Source organism: Pseudomyrmex gracilis, unplaced genomic scaffold (genome assembly GCF_002006095.1).
Source record: "Pseudomyrmex gracilis isolate BER0280 unplaced genomic scaffold, ASM200609v1 scaffold_43, whole genome shotgun sequence".
Taxonomy (NCBI): Eukaryota; Metazoa; Arthropoda; class Insecta; order Hymenoptera; family Formicidae; genus Pseudomyrmex; species Pseudomyrmex gracilis.
This window is the reverse complement of record NW_018020627.1, coordinates 890,663-916,042: the sequence shown is the minus strand read 5'-3', so window position 1 is coordinate 916,042 and position 25,380 is coordinate 890,663. Positions and strand designations below refer to the sequence as shown.

Genomic DNA, 25,380 nt, shown 5'->3' with positions numbered 1-25,380 from the left:
TTACCGTGCTTCGGTTGCAAATTGATTAAAAGCAGCGCGATTAAACAGACGTGTGTGCCGTTACAAGCCGTAACGTTATTTATCTTCGGATTTAATCGGTTTAATGCAGTTGTCGCGAAATAAAAAGTCATTATTTACTCGGGGAAGGTCGAAACGGTTATTTTTCTCTCCCGGAAACTCCGAAGAATTCGAAACATATTTGGGAGAAGGGCGAGTTGCTCGGCGGGGAACATCAATCTTTCATTCACGGGGTGAACTCGGGGAGTTATGAATGAAAGGTTCGTTCCGCCTTTTTAATATAATAGCGAACAACCCTGGTGTCTTTCTCGCTTAACGCGCTTTCGATATTGATCGAAGAGCCTTTTGCTCAGTCTCCGGGAGATTCCGGGGATCGACGCGAGTAACTTCGTTTTCGCTTTGTTTCAGATGTTTTCAGGCAAAGCGATTAGAGAATCCTCCCCTCTCGAGAGAACTCGAACGAAAAAAAGTCCTCTCGCGGGACAATGCGATACTCGTGATATATCGACGTCTCGTTTCGAATTAACCAAATGTTATTCCTTTACGACTCTCTTCCTTCCATTACCGTCGGACTACTCGCTCAAGGTGACATCATACCGCCGATTCGAGACGTGATCCGCAATCGGCGTGTAATTACTTCTCCCTGATCGATGATTGTCAATCGGTCAAAGTGTGATTAACGCGGAGCGGGACACTTCGCTCGGCTCGTCAGACGCGGAAGAAAGTCTCCTTCCCGGACGTCTCAATTAACCGTGTCTAATTGATTAGCGTTCCGCTCGCGGCGGTTTTCGACGATCGCGAGAACAAAGTCAATTTCGGGGAGAATGATAATAGCGTCGAAAGTTTCGCGTCGCGATCCCAGGAGATCGGATCGTTTAAACGGTCTAAATAAAATCCGAAAGAGAGAGATTCCGACTCGCTCTCTCCTCACGTCTCCAAAACTTCTCCCGTCGCTCAAGTTTCTCGACGCTCGGTTTTCGTTTTATCGTTTGATTGCCCTTCGATGGCACTTTAGGGAAATACACGAAAACTCTCGCATCGCCCTTTAGTCTCGCGCGAAAAAAAAAAAAAATCGTCCGACTTCTGTCGCGATTTTGTTTGCCGACGAAGTCGATTCGCTCGCTCTGTTCGTCTTCGATTCCGCACAACAACAATATAATAATAAACACGAAACGGAATATGATTGACGATTTTATTCGATCACAAAAAAATGCGACCGGCATATTTCCGACTGTTTGTAGTACGTCGGAGACGAGAGATTTGCATTCGCGACCCCACGAATCTCTCATTAGCTTAAGCTTCTCGTATTTCCGATTAAACTCGATAGCAAACGAGATTCTATCGCTCGCACGGACATCCCTTCCCCGGTCGCGCGGCGAGTAATTAGGAATTCGAAGGGAGGACCTTCGAATTCATTTGGCGTGCGGATCTCCTTCCGTACCTGTTCTTCGTTAAATACCGGTCACGAGAAATTTAGTTCGCGAGCGTTGTTCGTCGATTCCTCCCCATCTTGTTTCTTCCCGAGATTATTTTTATTCTTCTCGTTCGCGGGAAAAACTATCGCGAGAAAAAAAATACAATCGCGAGCGAGAGTGGTAATATCTTCGCGCTAATCTCTTCAACTCGTTAGCGGGCACGCGGTTTCTTACATCCTCCTATTGGGGTTCCTACGAGTCGGTAATTAGCGAATTCGAGCGGAGTCTCGCGATCGCCTCTCGCGTTTCCCCGCCCGCGGGAAAACTGTCTGAACATGACGTAACACTCTCCGGGAGTCGCTCGCATACGAGCTTCGGCTCCGGGACCGACCGAGGCGCTTTTTGTGCTGTCCGGCCAGCAACAATGGCCGCTTCTTACACCGGCCCTGGTCACCGTATATTATTAATTACTGTATTAATCTCACCGGCCGTAAGCAATCTATTATACATGGGATAAGAGCTACCACCGACATCGCCGCACCACCCACTCTCGCCTTCCCCCCCCTTCATCCTCTCTTCACACCCTCTCGAACTCGACTTTCTAACTGCCGTCCCGGTCCACTCTCGACAAGGGCTCGACGAAATCTGACCCCCGAGGGTGTTAATAGTGGCGTCTCCCCTCCTTCTGCCGATCCGCGTCAAGTTTCCGCATTGTTACAAAGATCGCGCGCCAACGTTTTCTTGATAAATTGCTATTTCGCAAAAATGTTTTTGTTTTGCAAAAGATATTGCGCGGTGATTAAAATTTCCAGAGGAATTTTCTGAAAAAAGTTCGTTACGCGATGCGTTCCGAATAAAATTGTTATTTAAAAAAAAAAAAAAAAAAATGCAACATCAAGGACATCGAGCGTTACGGTAGAGTGTTTTGTATTGTTCCAGCTCCGTGTGCGGCGTGCATGTTAGCGAGGGTCGAACAGGAACGTCTGGAAAGTTTGAAGTACGATAGAGCGACAATCTACATTAAGTGTATCGACGAGAACGAGGAGTCTAAGATAAAAAACGATGAGGTAAATATGTTTTCAATCACACGTGTTTGTTTAATAAATCGAAGCAATAAAAAAATTAATTGCGTATTTTTCGTGAAAAAATATTTTTTCTGTTTCGAAAAATTTACGCGTTGTGTGTGCGCTTGAGTTATATTGGCTCGTTCAGACGAAATTTTATTAATGGGCCGACGTGCCGAGTCATCGAGCGTCTTGGAAACGGTCGTCTTTCCAGATCAACTCTATCTGATAACGCGGCGAATTGATGCCATCTCACGCGTTTTACAATTTAATGAGTATTATTACGTTCCCGCTCCCGAAGTGACTTTAAAGACATACATCTACTTCCTTTTAAAACGTGGCTCGCTTTTAATTTATGCCGATTTAGAAGTAATTTGGTGCAATCGCGCTTATCTAAATTCTACTCTCTTTTAATATATTTTTCACGCGTGAAAAACTCACGACTTTACATATATGTGATATTTATTTGATAGATAAAAAAATTTTTTGATATAAATTTTTGTTGCAGGTAGCAGCAAAGAAACCGAGGATCGAGGAGGAACGGCCGTCGCGAACTAGGAGAAAATTAAAAGGATCGCACAAGCTCAAAGTGTCGTCCGAGATCACCTTGAAGGAGCTCAAAGTAATGGTAAGCGTTTCTCTCCGTTAAACCCGCGTTTAAAAAAAATAATCGAAGAAAAGACTTCGAGAGAATCGGAAAAAAAATCTTTCGATAGCTTAATTTTGTGTTTGCGCTCGTTTTTTCACCGAAACCAGGCGGTGTATAATCAATCAATTTGCGTTGCAAGTGCAATATTTTACGACGTGCTCTTATTATTGCGACTGAAATGGGAAAGGAGCTGCGCCCGGAGCTGCCGGCTTATCCCTTCGGCTCCGGGTATCTTCTCCTCTCGGTTCGGCCGTTCGTTTCTCTCGGGTGGACTCGAAAGAGTAGTAAAGCGTAGTTATGGCTGGTTAGCATATGCTCGGGCTCCGGCGGTGTGCTTAAACTATTAAGCGTATTTATATTGCGAGGCCGTAACCCCATCCTTCTCCCTTTGGCTTCTCTTCCGTCTCTCTATCTCTCTATCTCTCTCTTTCTCTCTCTCTCACTCCTTCCTCGACCAGGGCCACTAGCAAAAACTCGAAAGAGCATAAACCTCGCGCTAATAACAGGTCTCCAACTTCTCCACTCCACTTCACTCGCTCCACTCAACCTTCCATTTGACTCTTTCTCCCGTCTCCGTCTCTCTTCGGATTTTTCTCTCTCGCGCGTGTCTCCTCTTTCTCCGTTCGTTCATACCGAGCTCTCTTTTTCTCTCTCTCTCTCCTTCGGATCCGGATCTTTGTCCATGTCCCTTTTTAATACCCGCGGGTGAAGCTTGTCGGCGTCAATGGAAATAGACTCCCGTCTCTTCTCATTCACTCTGTGTTCACTTGTTTTTTTCTCAAGGTTCTAATGTTTTCCGTTCTGATTTCTATTTGATGATCGCGCGGAAATATCGGCTTGGGTTTTATTGAATTGAAATATATAAACTTAACAACGCGCAATTCTCGCCGAGAGAGGCGTATTTCCGTTCCGCGGAAAAATCTCGCGTCACGATTCAAGGGTGTCACTGAGCTGCGTTCATGGATTGGATCTCTCTCGCGCGCGCGTTTGACGAAAAATGCGGGCCGAGTCACGCCGAGTGCGCGCTCGTCGCTTTTTGCCGTCGCGCAAAAAGATCGGCCGGTAAAAATGTTTGAATTTCATGGTCGAATGCAGTTATGTCGCGAGCTTATAGCGGGGCATAAGCGAGCGCGAATCGGGACAATGGCTGATCTTCGCCGCGGCGCGCCAATTTTACGTAATCGCGCGCGGTGTGTAACTCAGCGCGCTCGCTCACAACGCCTGGTAAATATTACTTTCTAGCACATTCCGTGTCACCGGTCCCCCATTTTTTTCCTCCCTCCCTCGCGTGTATATATATATATATATATATATATATATACCGCTCGATCGTTCTTACTCTCTCGTAGCGCGGACGCAATGGGCAATCGGCGAAAAAACGACCGTCCACGCGGATAGCTCGTTCACGGGGAAATTACGGCCGGCAAAAACGCGCCAACGAACGAGCGCGCCGGATTTTTCACAGATAAATTGGAAAGTAAATCGTAGAACTCATTGAAGTGGAGGTTTGATAAAAAAAAAAAAAGAAAGAATAGAAAAAAATTGTGTCATCAGGATGCGACGATCGGGTGTGTCGCAACGTGACGAGGTGTGTTGCAGGCGGCTGTCAGAATTCGTAAAGATCAAAAGTTTCTCAACCCCCGGAGGCAATTTGGCCTCCTGCCGCCGCTTCGCAACCTTGTTAAACCCACCTCTATTTATCGCGCTCGTTGGGCGCCTTCCTTTAACGAGGAAGCCTCGAGGTTCTTTGACCCTGACCACCTTCTTCTTCTTCTTCTTCTTCTTCTTGCTCTTTTCCCGTTCGTCGTTTGCTGCCGCTCGTATGAACTTCTGCAAACATTCGCGGTGTGCGAGAATTGTTCGAATGTGACTCGAACTATCGCAATCGCGAAACAAAGATGCGAACAACTTCATTCACTCGAGAAGTCTCGCCATCAGTTGCGACTCGTAACATTATTTTCAGCTACAAACAAACGTAATAATTTGACAAAATATTTTTGTCGCGCATTGCTCGCAGCGTGTTTCGAAACGAGACGTGCGCAATTACGCTCGTATGTATATTCGCAATAATCGTTTTATGTTCGTCGTTTATTTGTGCCGCGCTCTCTGGCGCCCCTCGCGATGCCTTTCCTCCCGTTCTTCCTGGATTCGCGGCTCTCTCCCGGTCCGGTTCGACGATCGTAAAACAGAAACCGAGCTACGCAAGAGAGGCAGCCGCGCAAAAGCTATCCCTCCGCACAACATTACGCGGCTTCCACAAATTAAGTAATTACCCGGGGTACGCTCGTCTCTCTCTCTCTCTCTCTCTCTCGCGCGCGCGCGTACTTGCTTTCGGAATCTCAAACAGCCAGTCATCTTCTTTTCCATATTTCGTTTTTCTCGGGAATGCGACAAGACGTTATCGTTTTCCTTCGAAATCTCATTGGACGGAAGATAAGCACACAGACATGCCGTCAAAATTCTTTCAGACGATGCAGATCTGCGGCGCCGGACCGTACGACCAACACCTGATGCTAGGGGAACACGAGCTCACCGATCACAGTCAAAGCCTGGCGTCGCTCGGAGTATTTCCCGGGGCACTTCTGACGTTAAAGGTGAGTAATGACGAGTTTGTTATCTGAGATATCTGCGTATCTGAGAAAAAATACACGTACAAACGTGAGAATCTTGAAAAAACACTTGAAATTCCGTCGATATCTATTTTTTTTTTTTTTTCCGACGTCGTTTATTCTAATCGTCATTACGACAATGTTTTCACGTTTGTTCCGCCCGAGCAGCGGACAGTGACAAACAGATGCAATTTAGATTTAAGATCTAGCCTCTGTTTCCCTTAAGTTCGAGACAATGGATAAGTAACCGGACCCGGCAATGGGTTCCCCCTTCCCCCTTCGGATAACAGCGCCAAGATACCGGCGTTTTCACACCCGGGATTAGCCCGAAAATGTCTTATTCGAGATTACACGTCTTAATTGTACCCTCTCCTCCCAGCCGGGAGTAGAATTGAGATTTCCTCGAGACGAAAGGTTTATATCTCGGTGCAAATTTGCTCGCTGCTAATTTCCTCTGATAAAATTCGCGGCAGACGATTGTTGCGAGCGCGCGATCAATTATATTCAAATAATTGAATATAAAAAAAAAAAATTTGCAAAAGTTGCAAACAACAATTGATTTATTTTTTATAATCTCGAACCAGTTGTAATTATCTATCGTTTTAGTGCCAATCAATGCGGAGCATTCGAGCTTAATGCGAGAAGTGATGATACCGCACATCCATACTTTTATTCGCGTTTTATTTTTACACTTCTCGTGCGGAGAACGTCGTCCAACCCTCTTGCGAGGAGTTTTTGCCGGGGCCGTCTGTACGGGGCGTCGTGGAGAAAAATTCTGTCCGGTGCTCTCTCTCTCGTTCGGCGGAATAATTTCAGGATTCCAACACATACCTCTCTCGGTTCACAGTCGACTGATTTTATGAAAGCGACCGGCGCGAAGCTAAGCCAGTCCGCGCCAGAGACAGTCTCAAAACCGTTAACCCGAGTCGTGCCTGTCCTATTCGTTCGGGAAGAACAAAGAGAGAAAGGAAACGGAGAGAGAAAAAGAGAAAGAGAAAGAGAGAGAGAGAGAGGAAGAGAAAGAGACGCGGCCTCGCGCGCTCCGGACTGGTTCATTGCTTGCGGTTGCACTAGCTGCGAATTCTAATTGCTATCTTGCCTCTCGCGGAGAAAGAGAGAGAATCCAGTTTAGTCCACCTGGCAACGTTTCCACCGATTGAAACGCTCCGGTGAGTTTTGCGGTTTCTAGAAAAATTTCTTCCTGCATCTCATTCGTATATATACGCGTTGATCGCCGTCGACGGATTTTTCCGTCGAACAAACGCGACTCGTCATCGTCGATCACGCAATAGCACCGCGAAACTGATGCGGACGCTACTCGTTTAAACGATGTAACACTTAATTATTTAACGTCGATCTCGCGCGTGCAGCTGCACACAGAACGCCTCGGTCCGGAATTTTATATACGCGAGATCGCGAGACGATCGAGGAAGAAGCTGCTCGCGGCGAGCATCTCGGAAATATTAACGTCGGTGATAAATCCTTTTCAGGCACGTCTAGTTGCTTTTAACTATCGTAACCATAACGCGACTGAAAAGTACATAACGGGCGAGTAATTATTTGCGGTTATGCGAACAACTATGGACCCCGAGACTCCCAATGTGCAAGAAGCCTCTCTCTCTTCTCCGGAACGAGATTGTTTCGCGAAATCTTCCGTCGTAAAATCCGCTCGTTCGCCGGACGACGAAACTTAATGCGAAACTCAAAAGCGTGTAATATATAATCGCGTAAAATAAACCGATCGCCCAGTTAAATCGGTATCGCTCGCAAAAAGCAATCACTTGGAAGATTGCTACGTTTCGAACTCGTGAAGTTTGAAATATCTCAAGAATGTAAATTTATTTATTTTTTTTTATTTTTTTATTTATACTCTCGAGAAATTTTTCCGGAGAATCGCGCGAAAAGTAGAGCGAAAATAGAGTGAAATATTTGCGGCTCGTTTTTTTTCGAACTCGCGATATCGTTCGGAACTCGTCGCGATGTGTGTGTTTCTCTATCCGCGACGTGGATTAAAAACGGCCTGTGTGTTTACACGCAGCCGTTCCGTGTATTCGTGCCGTATTCCGAGCGACAAAAAAATTTGTTACCGTGTTTTTAAACGTATCAATTTATATACATTATCGCGTCTCCGCGTCGTGACGTGCCCGTTCGTGCCTCGCGGCTGTCGATTCCTAGCGCTTCCGATATTTTTTTTCCCCTCCCGATCTCTCTCGGGAGATCTGCGGAACGGAATCGCAGTATCGGTTATTGGTGCAAGATAATAGAGATTTTGCAAAACTGGATGCGAACGCTCTAATTTTCTTTTTTTTTTCTACATTCTCTTCATCAAATTGCTATTGTAGTCAATCTTTTCGTTTAGAAAATTGCGGGTGCCAGACTCTTAACTAATACTGTCTAATTTTCTCGAACACACACGTCAGTTTCGTTATACGAATTCAACGTCCGGAACGCTCGGGCGTCGGCACAGAAAACGGTCATGTATAAATGGGCCTTAAAGCGTTTCAGGCAAGGTTAGTCCTTGATTTTGCTACCGGTCCCCGGAGTATCGTGGCACGCACAATGATCGGGATGATGACTTGCGACGTAGATCCGGTGATCGAGTGTCTCGCGAGCGATATCAGCTACCGCTCCGTCATCGTCCGTGCAATAATTCAAGGTCGCCAAAGTACAAAGTTAATATATCTTTTGCTACATATCTACATTATATCACTATATATCCTATTTTTTTCTTTCCGGCCCGCGATCCGGTCGACCGAAGGAGATCAACGACATTACGTCGCGCGCGCGAGGTCGATCGTCTTTCTCTTTTCCTTTATGTCACTTTCGCTCCCTACCGTTCCCTTTCCAAACCGTTCCCGGTTTGTTTGTGCGCTTTTATGAGCATGTTACACGTCATGATTAATCGATCTTTCTTCCTCGCAAATGGCTCTCCTTTCAAACCTGGTCACATTTGGGCTATTTCGTACTCTTTTGATTTTGCGCGGCGTGCGTTTTCGCAAACTTTCGATCGAATTCGGAAATTTTATTTCCGTCGCGAAATCAAAGAAAACCGCTTCTCTCGAAATTAACGTCATAATCGAACGTGAATCGAGGACAAGGACGGGCAAGGAGAAGCAACTGGCGTTTGCGCACAATGTCGGACGACTGGGCGGTTTTTGATCCACCCTTAATTTTTCCCCATTTTTTTGCAATTCCTCCTCGGACTGCTCTTCATGGCTGATCGACCGGGGTCTTTAGAGTCGGTCGGTCGAGTCTCCAACGGGCGGCAACCCGCGTTTGATGTCGTGTGACGAATGTCCGCGTTGGACGCGCTTGCCTTCCCTCCTCTCCTCCCCCTGCCACCACCCGCCCGACTCCGTTCCTCTCTTCCTCCCCGTTTTCTATGCTCCTCTTTCTTTCTCGTGCCCCGTTTCGTTCTCCTTTCCTCTCTCCCGTTTCTGTTCTGCGATCCTCCGGTCGCGGCTCATCCCGCTTTCTCGTACAAGAGAGAATCTCGTATGACGAAGACTTCGAGTCCTCTTTCTCGATCTTTCTCTCTCTCTTTCTCTCTCTCTCTCTCTCTCTCCCTCACTTCAGGAGAGCGCCAACAGAAAATTGGAAACATCCGATAGGGTCGCTACCGGCCACCGATAAAAAGGTACGTGCCGCCAGCTCCGCGCGCCTCGCCGCCTCGGAACCGGCCCCGCAAAATATGCCGATCCGTCGTGGATCTACGCGGAACAGTCACGCGGAGCCCGGCTCTCTATTGCGGAGTTCGCAGATCTCGCGATTTTCTATCTTCTCGACCCACTTCGCGCTTCTCCCGACGATTTTGCTCGCGGTTTTCAATTAATTTTCTCGCGAACTTCAAAAATCGATTTTTCTCTCCCGAACGCTTCTTCTGCTCGCGATTTCTTCCGGTGCTCATTCCACCGAACGAGACGAGTGTGTTATTCTCGCGCTTTTTTTTCTCTCTCTTTCCACCTTCCTTCTGTCCGCTACATCCTGCCGACAACGAGGATTCCGTTTACACGGGAGGCAGAGATAATCCCGCGTGCCGCGCGATGAGCGACAGTAAACGGCAGAGTTGTTCTCTCGTGCAGGTAATGGCGCGACAATTATCCGCGCCGATGAACTCGGCATTAAAATCAAATCACAACCTAACCGGGGCCTAACCGGCCGAAAACCTTCAACTTCCTGTCGCAACGGAGCTTGTCGAGAAAGAGACACGTGTAAATCTTTCATCGATCAATCTCGGCGCGAAAAGTATTAACCTTGTCCCACTAATACGATTAGTATTTATGTATTTACGACCGTCTTAACGCGTTTTTTTTTCTCACTTCTTCTGAACGTAAAATTAACATAAACACTCTTTTTTTTGTATCTACGAAGAAAAAAACAACGCACGCGTGCTGCGAAGTCATCGAAGAGAGGCGAGAAACGAGCGTCGTTAAAAGTTTTTAATAACACGCTATTGACATTCGACCTTTCCGTGTGTAGCACGTATATCCGCGCGCTAATAACAACGTGTACAAGTAGTGGAGCTAATGGGCTTTTAATTATTCACCTTGGACTTGTAAAACTTTATATGACTCGCGATCTTTCTCGGATTAAATCTCGGGAATCGGCGTCGGATTTATAAACGTGAATTTTTTTCGAACGTAATCGCAGCGAGCGACGATTGGAAAGAAGCTGCCGCGATTAGGACGACGACAGGACGACGCTCGATCCTCGCGATGACATCGGCAAGGACACCGAGATATTACAACGTTACATTAGCGACAATTATCGTCGGCATCTACTTTTTTCTCTGCCCCCTCTTTCTCTCTTCGAAAGACCGGTAGCTAGAGGTCAGTAGCCGGAACACCGTAATTATCGCCCCTAATTATCGATGCCTCCGAAGAGATAAGATCGAAGAAAGGGCTCGGACGAGTTGTGAAAGAGTCCTTGGAAAGGACTCTCTTCTCTCGGCTGCTGCCCCCCTTTTTCGCGTCGGCCAATGGGGCGACCGCGCGGCGTCCGGTGAGCGGTGGACCCTCTCTCAGAAATAAATCAATTAAGCCGATGCAGGCTTAAAAGGCATCGTCATCGTCATCGATTTCGCTCCTGAATGCGTTGAAAATAATCGAGGCGGACTATGTTCGAGACGGAATTCCGAGCCGATGTGTGCACTCTCGTCTCGGCGAGAGAGAGAGAGAGAGAGAGAGAGAGAGAGAGAGAGAGAGAGAGAGAGAGAGGAGAGAGATACTCTCCTAACGGAGAACGAGCGATGACGGTTAGTCGTTACACATCGCGCACTGAACGGCGCGGGGCTATTAGTTACGATAATTATAGCGAATCGCGCTTCATTTGCGCCCGGTGCTATTTCACGCTACACGCGATTTCGCCCGAGAGAAGAATTACGTGACGTTATTCGTGGAAAAAAACCGCGGGATATGTATATGTGCGTTATTATAATGTATATATATATATATATAATATCAACGTAGACTTCACACATCTCGCTCTATAATCGCGTTTACATATCGCAAGTTCTATCGCGCGCTGTTGTTTCTTGCGACAATCCCGGGCGAGAGAGACAGAGAGAGGCGAGATATAGCGCGAATCGCGCGTCATTCGACGACAGGTGATACATGCCGTGACACACCGGCAAGAAAGCGCGACTTAAGAGACGTTGAAGAATGAAACGGCGCAAGAAGCCTTAAGGTATTGGCTTCTTCATTATCGTCCACCGTTAGATACTGCGCGCGCGCGCGAACACTGTTCGCGCATTGTTATTAATTATTGCATATAATTTTATATATACTCTTTTTTGTTTTTCGACGAGGCAAAGTAAATGGAACGACGGCAGAAGTTTTAGTAACGCGCTGTCGTTATTATCTTCAAGTTAAACCGCGACGAAGTGTGTCGGAACGTGACCGCGCCGGATAGCCAAGCCTGCTGGAAATCTTCCCAGCGCGCGCGTGGTAATCAATTCATATCTCTCGGCGAAGAGAGAGAGAGAGAGAGAGGAGACGAGAGAGTGCAACGGATTCTCGGGGACTTCCCTGGAACTCTCGGGCTCTCCACCATGAATTTTTCGGGACCCATCGCTCGCCGAATTCCCAGCTGCGTCCTATATGAGATTCGTCCCTGGCATACGAGATTTTTTTTTCTCTCTCTCATCCGTCCCCGTTCTCTCCCCCAGGCCGCACATTTTTTGCGACCGCGCGCCCGTTTCGGTCACTCCGCGATTCTCGCCACTCGCCTAGGCAAGCCTAAGTTAATATTAATGGGGATATTTATGGCGCGCCGGGTCAACGGTGGCGGCCGCGAACGCGCCAGTACGCGCGTTAGAGAGCCACTGATAAAAGGAAATCTGAAAATGCCATGATTTACGAGTCCCTCCCCTCGATCTCCCTCTTCGCGATCTCTCTTTTCTACGACGCGTATACATATACATATATATATATATCGACACGAGGCTCCCTTAAACGCTGAATAAGTTATGGTTTGCAGCGAGAAAGAGGGTGGGTTCATTCGCGCTGCATTCTTATTTCGCAAAGTGTGTGTGTGTGTATCACGCGCGCCCTTTTCCGCCGTTTTGCGAATCGAGATTGTTGAGTACATCTCGTCGAAACGGAAAATCCTCTTACGTTTTACGGAGAGAAAGAACCGGGGAGGGAAATTCAACTCGATCGCGCTCGTTCCGATAAAATATAACCGAGTTTTCGAACGCGACAAGTCAGCGGCGAAGTGTCAGAGCCTTGCCGGGAGACCGATTTCCGTGTCGTGCGCGCGTACTGTCCACTTAATCTTTTCGCTCTCTCGCAGCGGTAACAACTAAGCTTCTGTTTGTTGATACTAACTGCGCGCCGAGAAGCCGAGAGGCCCAACCCACCGTCGCGCGTCGGCGGGTACGGCTTTCGGCTTGCTCGGTGTGGCCTCTTCTGCTTCTCTTCGTCAGCCATCCGATGCGGCGGCTCTTCTCCCCCTCGCTTCCCCTCTACTCCCCTCGGGCTTCTCGTCTCGCCCCGTCCCGTTCCGTCCCGTCCCGTCTTGGCAGATGACGCGAGGAAGAGCTACTCTTTTCGCGGAGGGACATGTGGTGGCTCCTGAAGCGAGGGGGCTGCCGCAGAAAGAGAGCGCACTTTATTACGTCGGCCTTAAAGTATTTCGCTCTCGACGTCTCGCAAATTCCTCACGTCTCCAACTCGGTGCGTTTTATTAATTAAACATGAAAACGTACAGAAGAGAGCAAACATGCTTTTTAGAGAAAATTAATTAAAAAACAATATTGAATCCGTTTGAAGCTCAGTCTTGGGTTTTTTTCATTTGTTAATACAATAGTCGAACGAACGTTCGTTAGAGAGACCGCGAGATCGCAATCACCCACGATGCCAATCCGGTCGGATCGAGATGATGGAGAAACAAGACCTAGTTACCCGAACTCCCGTGTGGAAAAACTTTCTTTCGTCGCATTCAGAGCGTGGAAGTTTCGCGGAGAGATTTATTTACGGACGCGTTACACGTGTTCTCCCGAGCAGCCACGGGATTCTATGTTTGGCCGCTTAACCCTGAATTTTCGCCGTTCCCTTATTGCCGCACGCGGTTATTACGCAGCCAGCCTCTACAGGTTGCCACTTCGAAACAAGTGGGTGCGTGCCGATAATAGAACCGGAATCGCACACACGCACACATACACACGTCTCGTTAAATCTTCGCCGCCGCAACTCTTTTCCGCGAGTTTTCACGGAGGTGACGCGTGAGGGAAAATGATACGACGACGAATAACGCGGACCGAAAGGAAAGATAACTTTAGATTTAGACTCGAAAGAGAGCAGTGTGGCGTGATCGAATCAGCAGACAAATCGCTCGCGAAAAACGTTCCGCCAGATGATGCGAAAAGTGGCCGGTCTCAATGCGACCGGACAAGCCGTTCCCACCACAGCGTGTGTGTCGGGAGCTCTTCGAGTCGCGGATGAGTGCTCCGAGAGAAGGAAGATTTGTTCCCTAATGTAGTCAACTGAGCCTCGGGGACGACTCTCGGGCGACTCTCTCTCGGTGGGGTTCGCAAGTAGTAGGCGTCTAGAAAGTGAGTAATGCTCACGACAAACGCAGCCCCCCATGAGGTCTAGGCACGACACGACGACGGAAAAGAGAGGCTGACGTAAGCGGGAGAGAGAAACGAAGAGAGAAAGGGAGAAGCGAGGAGAACGCTCCGTAGGGGTTGGCCCGAGAGAAGATCCCTGCAGATAGGGTGCTAAGCGACACGCTAAGACCACCCTGGACTATCCGAGCGTTTCCTCGAGGGGTGATTCCGCCGTCGCCGCGCCTTTCGTCTCCCGCTCTCTCGTGGCCACGGGACTAAATCGCGCTCGCGATCTCTAACGCTCTGCAATTTGCCAGTTTCTCCTCCCCTTCTACGTCGCCACGAAAACGAGGGACACACCGTCGTAGTGTAGCGAACCTGCCGTTACCGCGATCGATGCACAAATAGAAAATACACGCATTTCCGTAATCTTGTGAAAAAATTCAGACCTTTTGAGAGGTTAATGCACGAGAGTAAAAAATTAGTTTTTTTTGCAGATCACGTTAATAAATTTTTTTTTGTTTTTTTTGTTATCCGAATGAAATTGTATGAATTACGAGAATTATGACTGGAAGTCTCCGCGTTTCAACTGCTCCTGATGATGTCATTCGCAATAATTTTTCGAAATAAAACGCGGACTTTGAGATTTTATTCGTCTCGTACATGCGAGGATTTTTTTTCCTCTCGACGCGCGTGTTTGACATTTCGTTCGAGGTCTCTCGCGCGTTGCTCAATTTCGTCTATATCGTCGTCGCGACGGGGAACGCGCAACGAACGCCGTGCCCCCGAGATGAAGGCGGCCTTTGTCCCCGGCGGAAGCATGGTCCGTTCTTTATGGACGATGTGGCCCTAAAGTGCCGCGACGACGGTTCGAACGGCATATCTCCTCCCGTGTGTTTCTGCGCTCTAGGCATTCGCATTACACGCCGTGCCCAAAACCAAGTTATCGAGAACTGCAAATTTCTTTTCCTTTTTCACACCGTTGCGCTTCACCTCTAAATCGCAAATTCAACGGAGAATTTGTACGCGTTTGAATTCAATTTTTCAATAAATCGAGAAAAAATTCTGGAATTAAAAAAGTTAATTACATTACGCGAACGTGGTGGCGCATTACATCGTTAGAATCTTTCACGTTCAGCGAAAATATTCTCCACATCGATGAGAGACGGAGCGCATTTATAGTTGTGTCAGATCTAGTTGGAATTTAGGTCAAACGTCATCGCGCGCGCGCGAGGAGGGAAGGGGTTGGAAAAAATCCAGAAACGGGCGAGTGTGTCGGGCCAGCCCGTTATCCAATCGAGCGGAAAACTCATCAGTCACTTCTCTCACACACAACACCTCCGCGCGATGTCAGTGACCGTCTAAAAAGCGCCTTCTCTCCCCGCCTAATCTTCACTTCCTTTTCTATCGTCCATAGTCTCGCCTTCGCTTTCCTTCTCTTCCTTTTATGTTCCTCGCGTTTGTGTCGATGTCACGTTCGCGCTATCGCGCGGCGATGATAGATATTCCAGAGTCGCATTTGCGCGTTGTTTCACAAAGATCGCGGATGTTTCACGCAACGCGCGTGAAAGAAAAACTGAATATGATTATATTAATTTTAATATTTATTAAAGTTTTTTTTGCACAGACATAAAAAAAAATTATATTGCTGTCGAATGTAATTTATGAGACGATTCAAGTGTTTTTTGTATAATTATTTAAAATTTATAAATATCGGCGGAAACATTGTTTTTTTTTTTCTAGCCAGTGTAGAGGAAGAGAGAAACGATGCGAACGACGCGCAGTGGCTTCTGTCTGCCGAGAAGCGCGGCCCTTGAAAATAATTTGAATAATTACCAACGAGTTTTTCATCGGGGATGCTAAACAGCTGTAGACTGTCGTCTTCTTTTTTTCGGGCTTTCTGCGGGACGAAAGACAATACGAAGTACCCTCAATTTGCTTAAAGACCCCGAGAAAGCCGTGTCTTCATCGATGACGCTCTCTTTTTTTCCTCTCTCCTCCGCGTTTTTGTAATCGCGCATCAAATATCCGAACCGACGTGTCGAATTTCCGCGGAGCGGAAATGTGTTTGTTTGTTAAACCGGGACGATTCTCGGCGAGAGGAGAATATTTCGCGGCGCGGATATATTTAATGGACGCGCGTTGCGCGTTCTCTCGGAATCCCGTGAAGCACGTACGCACGGCTTCTATTAAAGACAAGGATACTACCCCCCTTTTCGCAAAACACTGGCGAGTGCCAGCGGGGATGACTCGCACACAACAGCCCCCGGTAATAATTCCTCCGCCGAATTAGCGCCATAAGTTTGGCGCCGCGACAGCCACGCGGAGACAATATTAATCTACTTTGAATTTATACACTCTGCGGTCCTCGCGCCGCTCTGCTGCCTAGCTCGCGTATCGAGTCTTCTCGCAGTTTTCGACCCCCGTCTGAATTTCTCGCGAAAAAAACAGAGATCGAAACGAAATGTAAAACAGAATTGTATCTCAATCGCTCGGACGTACGTTTCAAATTTCGATTCGAAATTACTCGACGTTTGAAAAAAAAAAACACGTTTTTCTGCAATTTTCTTCGTTCGCAAGAAACAAACACGAGATTTGAATTAATCCGTCGGTCAGAGAGAACGTGATGCTCCGAGAGAATTGCCGTCGTGTCGGTTTATTAACTCTGCGGCTCGTACTATTAAGACGTGGTCGAGGCGGAGGATGTAAGATTCCACCCTCCTTGTGTGTGCAGACAGATAAATAACTCGGGACAGCCTGAGAATAACTTAAGACTCCGGCCGTAATGATGTCTCTCCGAGTAAATCTCCAAAAGAGAGATGTGCTCGCCCTCTCATTCGCGGTGCGAGCGAGTACTCGATTAAAAATGCGCGAGACGCGCGCGTCTACGTAGGCGTCTTAATATGCGTATCTCTCGCGAAGTTGCGTATATTGTAGGATTACGTTGCGCAGTGATGACACGCGCTAAAAAAAAAAAAAGAAAAAAATTAATATTGTATTTTTATGAGTTGAATTTAACGACTTAAAACGCAAATTTTGTGAATAATTGCGTCTGGTACGTCTGCTCAGTATTAATGAATGATTTATGAAGAGATATTTGAAATATGTCTCTTGGTTGAAAATTTATTTTAATATAATTGTAAAATATTTTGTGACGTACACGTTTTTTTCTTTCTATGTATCGACGATTTTTGGTATTTCGTAGATTCTGTTTTTCTCCGGTCGTTTCGCGGCGAAAAATCGCGCAGATATTTCGCTCTTCAAAGTGACGATAGAAACATAAAGCGTGCGCGCCTCGATACGGCGGCGGTCAGGAAAAAGCCGCGCGCATTGCGGCCGCCGTACCTTAAACCGTGCATTAGCCTGGAAATAAACGGGGTGCCGTTCGACGTTGCACATACATTATGCGGCCAAGTGCGGCCGCGTTCCGGCACTTAGACCGCCTTCGCGTCTTCGCGAAAAGACCGTCAGCTCGCGTCCGTGGCGTCGTTTCTCTCCCGAGTCTCGGGCGGGAAAAAAGTTTATGTTAAGCCGAAGACTCCGCGAGACTCTCCTCGCTCTCTCGCTCGGCCGGGGATTAAGACATTCTCGGGCTAATAATTTTCATGCCCGGCCGTGAAATGTTTTGTCCGCCGTTTCGTCTCGCTCGTTTTCCGCGCGATTCGCGGCCGGCGAGTGACCGCGCGCGCCCGATCCGTGTCGCAGCCGCTCGCGAAAATCGGACTCGCGCGACTATTGGACGATTTTTTGTTTTGCCAATCGGTACGCGATCGAGACGGTTTTCGAACGGACTCGCGGCGCTTCCTGGCGGACAATAGGTGTCAGTCGAAGAGAACGCGGTGCCCGGAGGTGCGCGGTTCGAACCCCGAGTCTACAATTATGAGCCATACCACGTCCGGGCGAGCCTCATAACGAACTCACTATATTGCCGAGCATTTCAAAACTCGCCTTATACCCGTGTAGAGAGAGGAACGCTCTTTACCTGGTTTCCCTTCCTTCGTCTTCTCTCTTTACGCGCTCTCGCCGTGATCGGCGAGAAAGAGAGAGAGAGAGAAAGAGAGACGAGAAGGACAGGAGGTCCGGGAATAAATGTTTGGCGATGAAAGGAACTTCGGGGAATCCGTATCGTGAAACTGCGCGCCGACGATGCCAGCGACCGCGAACCGACGTCACTGATGACGTTAAAACCAGTGGTTTTGTAATGTCCATCGAAGCGTTAATTTGAGAAGAAAATTATCGGTCGGGTTTGGTCGCTCGATTTGGCGGTGATTTTTATATAATTTAATATTTTCAAACTGTCGCAATTGGATAATTTGAATTTTTTTTACGTACTTAAGATTCAGCTCGAAAGCTCGCACACAGCTGGTGATGGCGTTCACGTTCCATGTTCCGTCGGAAAATGCTCGTGATATGGTTTATGTGCACAAGCGAGAGGTCTATTATTTTTTACTGTGTATATATAGTACACGCCGTAATTTCACGCTACGATTCTGTCTATCGCGCGTTGCTTTATTTTCCTATCACGTTACTGTGCTCGCGTCGCCTTTGACTATCCGCTTCGGCCGCGCGCGATATGATTTCTCATCGCGTGGCGAATCTCTGGGAGCCTATACTTGAAAATAAATCACATTGTGCATAAGACGGGCTGCGGCCGTCCAGCAGGAAACACCGACCAGATGTGAATGGCTGTGTCGCCACGTGTGTTCAAGCTACATCGGACGACACTCGCTATATTTAGTTCTATGGGAAAAAGGGGATTTCAAGAAGAGAGACATAATCACACCTACACGCGCTTACTTACGTCTCGAATTCTCATGTCGACTTTCTCTCTCCCTCTCCCTCTCTCTCTCTCTCTCTCTGCGACCAATTAGAAATTACGTTTCGATTGTATCTTGACGAATATCTTTTTTTTTTTTCTAGAAAAAAATCTTGTGGTTTTTTTGTCGTCGATGTGTTAGGGATCGGTCTCGTGGGGCATGTGACATCTAGTTAAAGTAATTTATCAGGAGCAGAGCTGACCTACTTTTTATCTTATAGAGAATATAATTACAGATTTATTTACCGATCAAGGTTTTTTTTTTTTTATTATTCACCACGCGCTTGCGACTGCAGTCATTAAGTGCGTTTGTGCACAGTCGCGTAATTACGTGGAAGGGCGCGTAGATTGGTGGATCACATGTGTGGTTCGAGAAGACGCGTGGGAAGATGCTGTTATAGCCGTTGGCAGCTGTTCACACGTGTCTCTCTGACGTGCTGCTCGAATTTAATGTGGATCATCTCTCGCGCCTCCTCCAAATCCCCCCAATTCCGAATAAAACAATACAGATCGTTATTGTGTGCCGGCCGTTCTTAATTAAAAATTATCACTAATTATTTTATTGTTGCTAATGTGTTTCGAATTTGTTTGTTTTTTGTTTCAGATCGACGCGCCGATAGAGAACGAAATCGATGTCGAGTCCGATTTTCAGAATTTCGAGTCCACGTCGCCGGAGAAGGGCTTCAAGGGTGAGTGACAAAAAACTTTTCGTTCCGTAATTTTCGTCATGAGATTAATAAAAATGCACACCGTTGTGCCGCACGCGCGTGTACGCGTAAAATCGGATTTTAAGTCTCTCGCGATCGTGATTGCTGCGCGCTCGTTACGTGCGGAACTGCGAGCGCGCGAATCCGCGGACGGGATGATCGTTACGTTAACGATTCGCGGACGACGCGCGTCATCAACGCCGCTGTAATTTCGCGAACGAGCGGAGATTTCTCTCGCCGCCGGAGAGAGATCGAAGGAGCGGCGAATCCCCGAGCAAAAGGCTGAAATTAAGGCATTCGTCGTAGATACACACACCATACACACGAGCGAAACCAATCCACTTAAGGCGCCGCATCTCTTCTCCTCCTCCTCCTCCTCCTTCTCTCGTCCACCCTTTTTACTCGCTGCCAAGGGGTGAGTCTCTCTCTCTCTCTCGGCGAAGGTTTTGTTCGCGAACAAAAATCTGACAAATATGCCGCGATTTGCCGAAGAATGGAAGGCGAAGTGCACCATCCTCTCTCCCTCGTTCCCTCCGCGCGCGCGGTAACTTCCACGCGGGGATCTAAACCCACCCTTTACCCTTTCCCCTTTCTTATTCTCTCTTTCTCTTAGCTTTCGCTTCTCCCGCGAAGGATCTCCCTTCGTCACTCGGTCTTTTCTCCCCGACGAGGCGACGAAAAGGACGACGGAGGAGGGCGAGCGGTGGTGACTCTTAAATTACTTAGACCGAACAAAATGTAACAAATGACTGCGAATCGAGCCACTTATGCGATATTGGCCCATCACCGCCATCCACGTATATTGATACGTCGCATTAGGGTTAGCCGACGCCCTTTCCTGAAACTGAGAACTATCTCCTCCCTTGTTTCCGGTACTTTCTTCGTTTTCTCTTGCGAGTAAAGAAAGTGCCTTTCGTTATAACGTTCTTTCTATCTTTTGCGAGCGGATCGTCGCGATGATCTGACCTATTTTTGCGGAACGCGTTAATCCCTCTCTCTTTTCGGTTTTTTTCAGCTTCATGATTTTTCCGCTTACGTTTCCGACAAGACGGTGCAGTCGGTGCTCTTTAAAAAAAAAATAATAATAATAATAATAATGGAAGCGTAAAACAGCCGACGTTCCCAAGGAGTTTCTCACGGAAGATCTGCGGTTTCGGGGGCCCTCGCCCGAGAATATCGGCTTCTCTTTTCCCGTTCGAGAGAACTCCTCGCTCCTCGAGTCGTCCTTTCCGTTATTAATGGTTTTCGCGAACTAGGTTCATTAAGGAGCTCACGAAACTCCACATTCATGAGAGAGCGCCGCCACCCCTTCCACCACTTCTCACTCACGGATGAGGGGGTGAGTGCGCGCGCGAAGTGTCGAACGGGGGGAGGGGACACTCGTGCACCAAATTAGCGGCATATATTATCGTCGCGTTCTCTTTTTTTTTTTTTTTTTTTTTGGTTTGTTTCTTCTGTAAATTCGAAAAAAAAACATCGTCATCTTCACTTCAGCAGCTACCTTGTGTTCCGAAATACGGGACAAAAAAGGAAACAAAACCAAAGAAAACGCGAACAGAATCTTTCGACGCTCGTCTCTTTGTTTTACAAGTGTCTACAGTTAACGTTTCGAATATTTCGAGTTACGTCGTGTAGAGTCTCTAAAGCGGTCGTCGCGTTAAAAGTCTTTTTCGCGACGGGAGCCGGTGCTCCGCGCGATGCGGGGAAAGATACGCGGAATTGCCGGCATGAAAACGGATATTGAGGGAAAAACGGCGGCGCGCTGGTTTGATGAATGAAGTCGTAATGAAGACATTAACGTGTCCGTGGCTTGCGTTAGCGAGGAGCAAGAAGAAAAGGACGATGCACCTGTCACCAATGCGCGCTCTCAACTGTGTGCGCGCGCGCGCGCGCAACCCCGCAGGCGTGGATTATGCTTCGAAATTATGTAATAAAGAAACCACGAAGAGAAGGCATCGTCTACCCCGACTTTTTTCTCTCTCTCGAAAGAGAACTCCTCTCATCATCTTCCCCCCGCTAGCTCTCTGCGAGGCTGGAAATTACGCTAGAACACGAGGTAATGCAATAATAAGTATAAGTTAGGCCGAAAGCGGGATTATCGCGAGAACGAGAGAAGCCGGCGGAAAGGAAGGGGAGGTACGTCTTCGGTGTACCCTATTATGTCGTTTAAAACGGGCCCCGAGCGTCGTGCCATCTGAAAAGAGAGGGACCGATGTAACTTGCACCGATTCGAGACGGATAATTCGTTTACTTCTTCGCAATTGCGTCGCGCGATTTTTCCCGAGAAAATTATATCGACGACACACACTCGCGCGTATTCGACACTGTCTCAGGTTCTTGAGCGGCGCGTGCATCGCCGAAAGAGAGAAACGGAACGCCGGCGTTCGGGTGTCTCTCGGAATCGCGGAAATCCATTCCGCATGGACCAGTCACGATGCGAATGCGCCTCGCACGTAGAGTGACGAGGCCATTGCCGCGCTCTTTTTTGCTATTAGCTAAGTATACCGCCTCTGGCTTATGTTAAGCCTCGGTAATTATTTGTCACAGTCAGCTACGACGAGAGACAGACGGAAGAAGATGTGACGGGATAAGGGTCGAGGGAAGATCCTTTCTATTTCTCTTTCTCTCTCTCTCTCTTTCTCTCTCTCTCTCTCTCTCTCTCTCTCTCTCTCTCTCTTTCTCTTCTTAGACTCTTTCAGGAGATTCTCATTGATCGCAGTACAATTAATTTTCTGTATCTTTATTTTTTCTTTCTTCACTGTTTTTCCATTTTTTTCCTCATATACATATATATACACATATACATTTGTCAATGATACATTTGCAGATTTTAGTTCTATTTTACATTAAAAAATTGTCGAATTAAATATTTAACACTGGAACAATCAGATCCGTCAAGATGACAGATTGCAAAAATGCAAAATATTACAAGTTTTTGTAGCTGAAAACGTATTTATTAATTGTTTAAATATCATGGAGAAATTAAAAATTATAATAACAAAAAAATACTTTTTTTAAATCGATAGATTCAACTTTGGTTATTCTAGCAATAAGCAAATATTGTATTTCAGTACAGCACGTTCTTGACATTCTTATGCAGCTCCCTCTTGTCCTTTTTTTTTTTTTTTTTCATCCTTTTCGACCTCTCGTTTATTTTCGGCGTCGTTTCATCCTTAATGTGATTTTAAGGAGCGCCATGAGAGCAACGCCATCGACCAGTGAATTTCCGTGGTTGCTTGGGGAAATATTCTTTTTTTGTTTTATCTATCGTTACGCGCATTATTTTTCTGGAAATATGTGGGATTGCGTAATCACGCGTCAGTCAAAGAGAGCGCGGCTTTCTCTCCCGTTTCCTGTTCTGAGAAAGTCATTCGTTGGGATAGATAAGAAGGGAAGTAGACGCGAAAGGGTAAAACTTTATTTCTCCGGTAGAAAAATGTTTCAGCGGAATCAGTCGTGCGTGAGGCGTGTTTCGTCTCCTTTCCTCCCTCTCCTCTCCGCGCACATTGTGTCAAGATGCAGTCCGAAACGTGTATACGGACGTACACACGTCCGCAAGACACATACAAATCCTGATGGAATCCCACCCTCTCTCTACGAAACAACAGAGCGAGAGCTAGATCGACTCGCTTGGCTTATTTTCTATAAAGAAAATTCCCTTCGGGATGAAAGAAAATTCGCGCGGGAGAAAACAGAAATACATAAAGAAAGAAAAACGACGCGGAGAGATGGGCAAAAAAGCGGCCGCGCAATTTGCTCGAGACACCGAGAGTAGGTCTTTGTTTCGTGACATCTTGGTTAAAAATGTATTTGATATATTGTGCATGTAACGCAAAATAAATACTGCGTAAATATTGTTTTTTTTAAATAAATTATGCAGTGTATCGCTTCGCTGTGCAAATTTTCTGGCGTTCAACCGACTGGGAGAGATGTGTTGTCTGTGCTTGAGTTTTTGTTTTTCTGTTTCAGGGACCGAGCTGGTGCTGAGCTGATCTGAATGAGCCTGATGTAACTACGTAGCCAATTTTGTTTACCGTGTAATAACGATAGTTGATTTATTATAAAATATTTTTATACACGATCTATATACATACATAAGTATATGTACATAAGTCCGGTCCCTGTACACGTCCCCTCCTTCCGCCCCCCTTCCCCCCGCGTTACTGATACAAAGTGTGTCACATACAGATTTATTCTATGCCGTGTTTCACAGGGGGATTTATGTACACGAGAAAGTTTTTGCGTCTACAAATTATATTATGAGTTATATATATATAGTATTATATGCTATATGATCTATTTGTTAAGGAAAGGCTAGTAAAAAAAAAAAGAAACAAAAACAAAAACGGAAGAAGCAGTAAAACACACGTAAAAGAAACAAGTAGCTATTAAAAAATTAGATTAACAGCACATCACACACACGAGCAGTTTGACTTGATCTAGTTTTCAATTTTATCTTATATCTATCTTTGTCTCTCTCTCTCTTTCTCTCTCTCTCTCTTTTATTATTCCGCAGAGTGTCTTTATCGAATTGTAAACTTTTTCGCAGAGTTCAATTTGAACAGGCATTTTTTTGGTTTTTTTATTTATTTATGTTTTTTTTTTTTTTGTTTTTTTTTTTTTTTTTTTGTTTTTTTTTTTGTTTTTTTATCCACGTTATATCTGTATGCAACACGACAAAACTGTTTTTATCGATTGAAACCCATTACGCATGTAAGTGAGAAAATTATTACGAGAAGAAATATCGCAATTTTTTTTGCACGATACACATTTACTTTGTTTGATATGTCATTTGGAAATGAAATATATTTATTTTTGTTATTTTTCTCCGAGAAAACTCGTGTTTATTATTCTTGTTCTTTTTTGATCTTATTTTAAGGAAGTCTGTCGTTAACGTATACATACATTTAGAGCTAAATAGCGATATTCTTGCCTTGAGAGAAGACAGATTGTGTGTGCGAAAAATTGAGCGCAAAAAAAAAAAAAAAAACGATGATTGTACGTATTTAAACAAATTTACATGTCACGTATGCACAATATTGATTTTCTGAATTAAGCTCGTTAAGAAAACACGAATGAATGAAACATTCTTATTTCCTATTGTCTGTGATTTCTCTTTTAACATTTACAATAAAAAAAAAAAAATTCTCTACGCAGAAAGGAGCTCTCAGTTATATGTTGATCCATTTTTTTTCGTCTGGCGAACATCTGTGTATATAAACCACAAAAATGTGAATTTACATAAAATCAAAAAAACGAACAAGAAACGCAACGTCTAATTTTATTCCACTCAGTTATTACATTGCAAGAGAGCGGCGGAATATTTTTCCAGAAGTCTACGATGGCGCGCGCGCGAGCGTGCAAGAAGAGAAGAGAAGACACGAGGTACGTATATATATACCGTATCTGTGTTGGGTACGTGTGTTGGTCGCGCGTTAATTAGTTTGCAAGGAGTTTAAAGGCAAGCCTGGAAGGACTTCGTCAGGGCTGCTAGGTGGTCCCGAAGCCTCGAGTCATCATTGCCTCATTTACTTCGTAAAACAATCTTGCCGGCAGTTCAATGGGCCTAACTATATCAAACTTGGCACCGCGTAATTAAACTTCGTTGTAAACCGGTCGAAAGGTAACAGGATTTACGCAGCTTCCAGTCGGATTTCGGTGATTTTGATATTACTCGCGAATTAAAAAAAAAAAAAAAAAGCACGAACGAGATTCCTCTCGTGAGATTTCACGAGTGCGAATTTAATTTACTCCGCGTAACTTTTGCGCGCGCCTCGAAGAATTTTGACAGCGCGCGCGCGCGCGCGGAAGGACGCGACGGGTTTTGCAGTTCGAGGCGAATTTTGAGCGCAAAAAGAACGCGCGCGAGAGATCGCCTTTTGAGAAATCGCACCCGGATTATTAGGGTTGCGCCAGATTTTCACCCATACGACCGACGTCGAGGGTTAAGCTTGTCGTTTTTACTTATTTTCTTTCTAATCCTTACAAATGTCAGGGTCATCAAGTTTTTTTCCCTAATTCGTATCGCGACCGAGACCCGCATGCGAACGTT

The 25,380-nt window shown here is 46.3% G+C and overlaps 1 protein-coding gene across 4 annotated transcripts in view; it reads left to right on the top strand.

The window, feature by feature from the left end:
• The window catches only part of LOC109853081 (ubiquitin carboxyl-terminal hydrolase 48-like), a 46,194-nt gene extending 21,650 nt beyond the window's left edge, over nucleotides 1-24,544 (top strand). For all 4 annotated transcript variants that reach the window (XM_020424824.1, XM_020424823.1, XM_020424825.1 and 1 more), the window contains exons 14-18: nucleotides 2,373-2,500; nucleotides 3,006-3,125; nucleotides 5,615-5,740; nucleotides 19,226-19,310; nucleotides 23,298-24,544. In XM_020424824.1, the coding sequence (XP_020280413.1) occupies nucleotides 2,373-2,500; nucleotides 3,006-3,125; nucleotides 5,615-5,740; nucleotides 19,226-19,310; nucleotides 23,298-23,320 (482 nt within the window). In that variant the 3' untranslated portion in view covers nucleotides 23,321-24,544. The remainder of the gene's footprint in view (nucleotides 1-2,372; nucleotides 2,501-3,005; nucleotides 3,126-5,614; nucleotides 5,741-19,225; nucleotides 19,311-23,297) is intronic.
• Nucleotides 24,545-25,380: the final 836 nt, after the last annotated feature.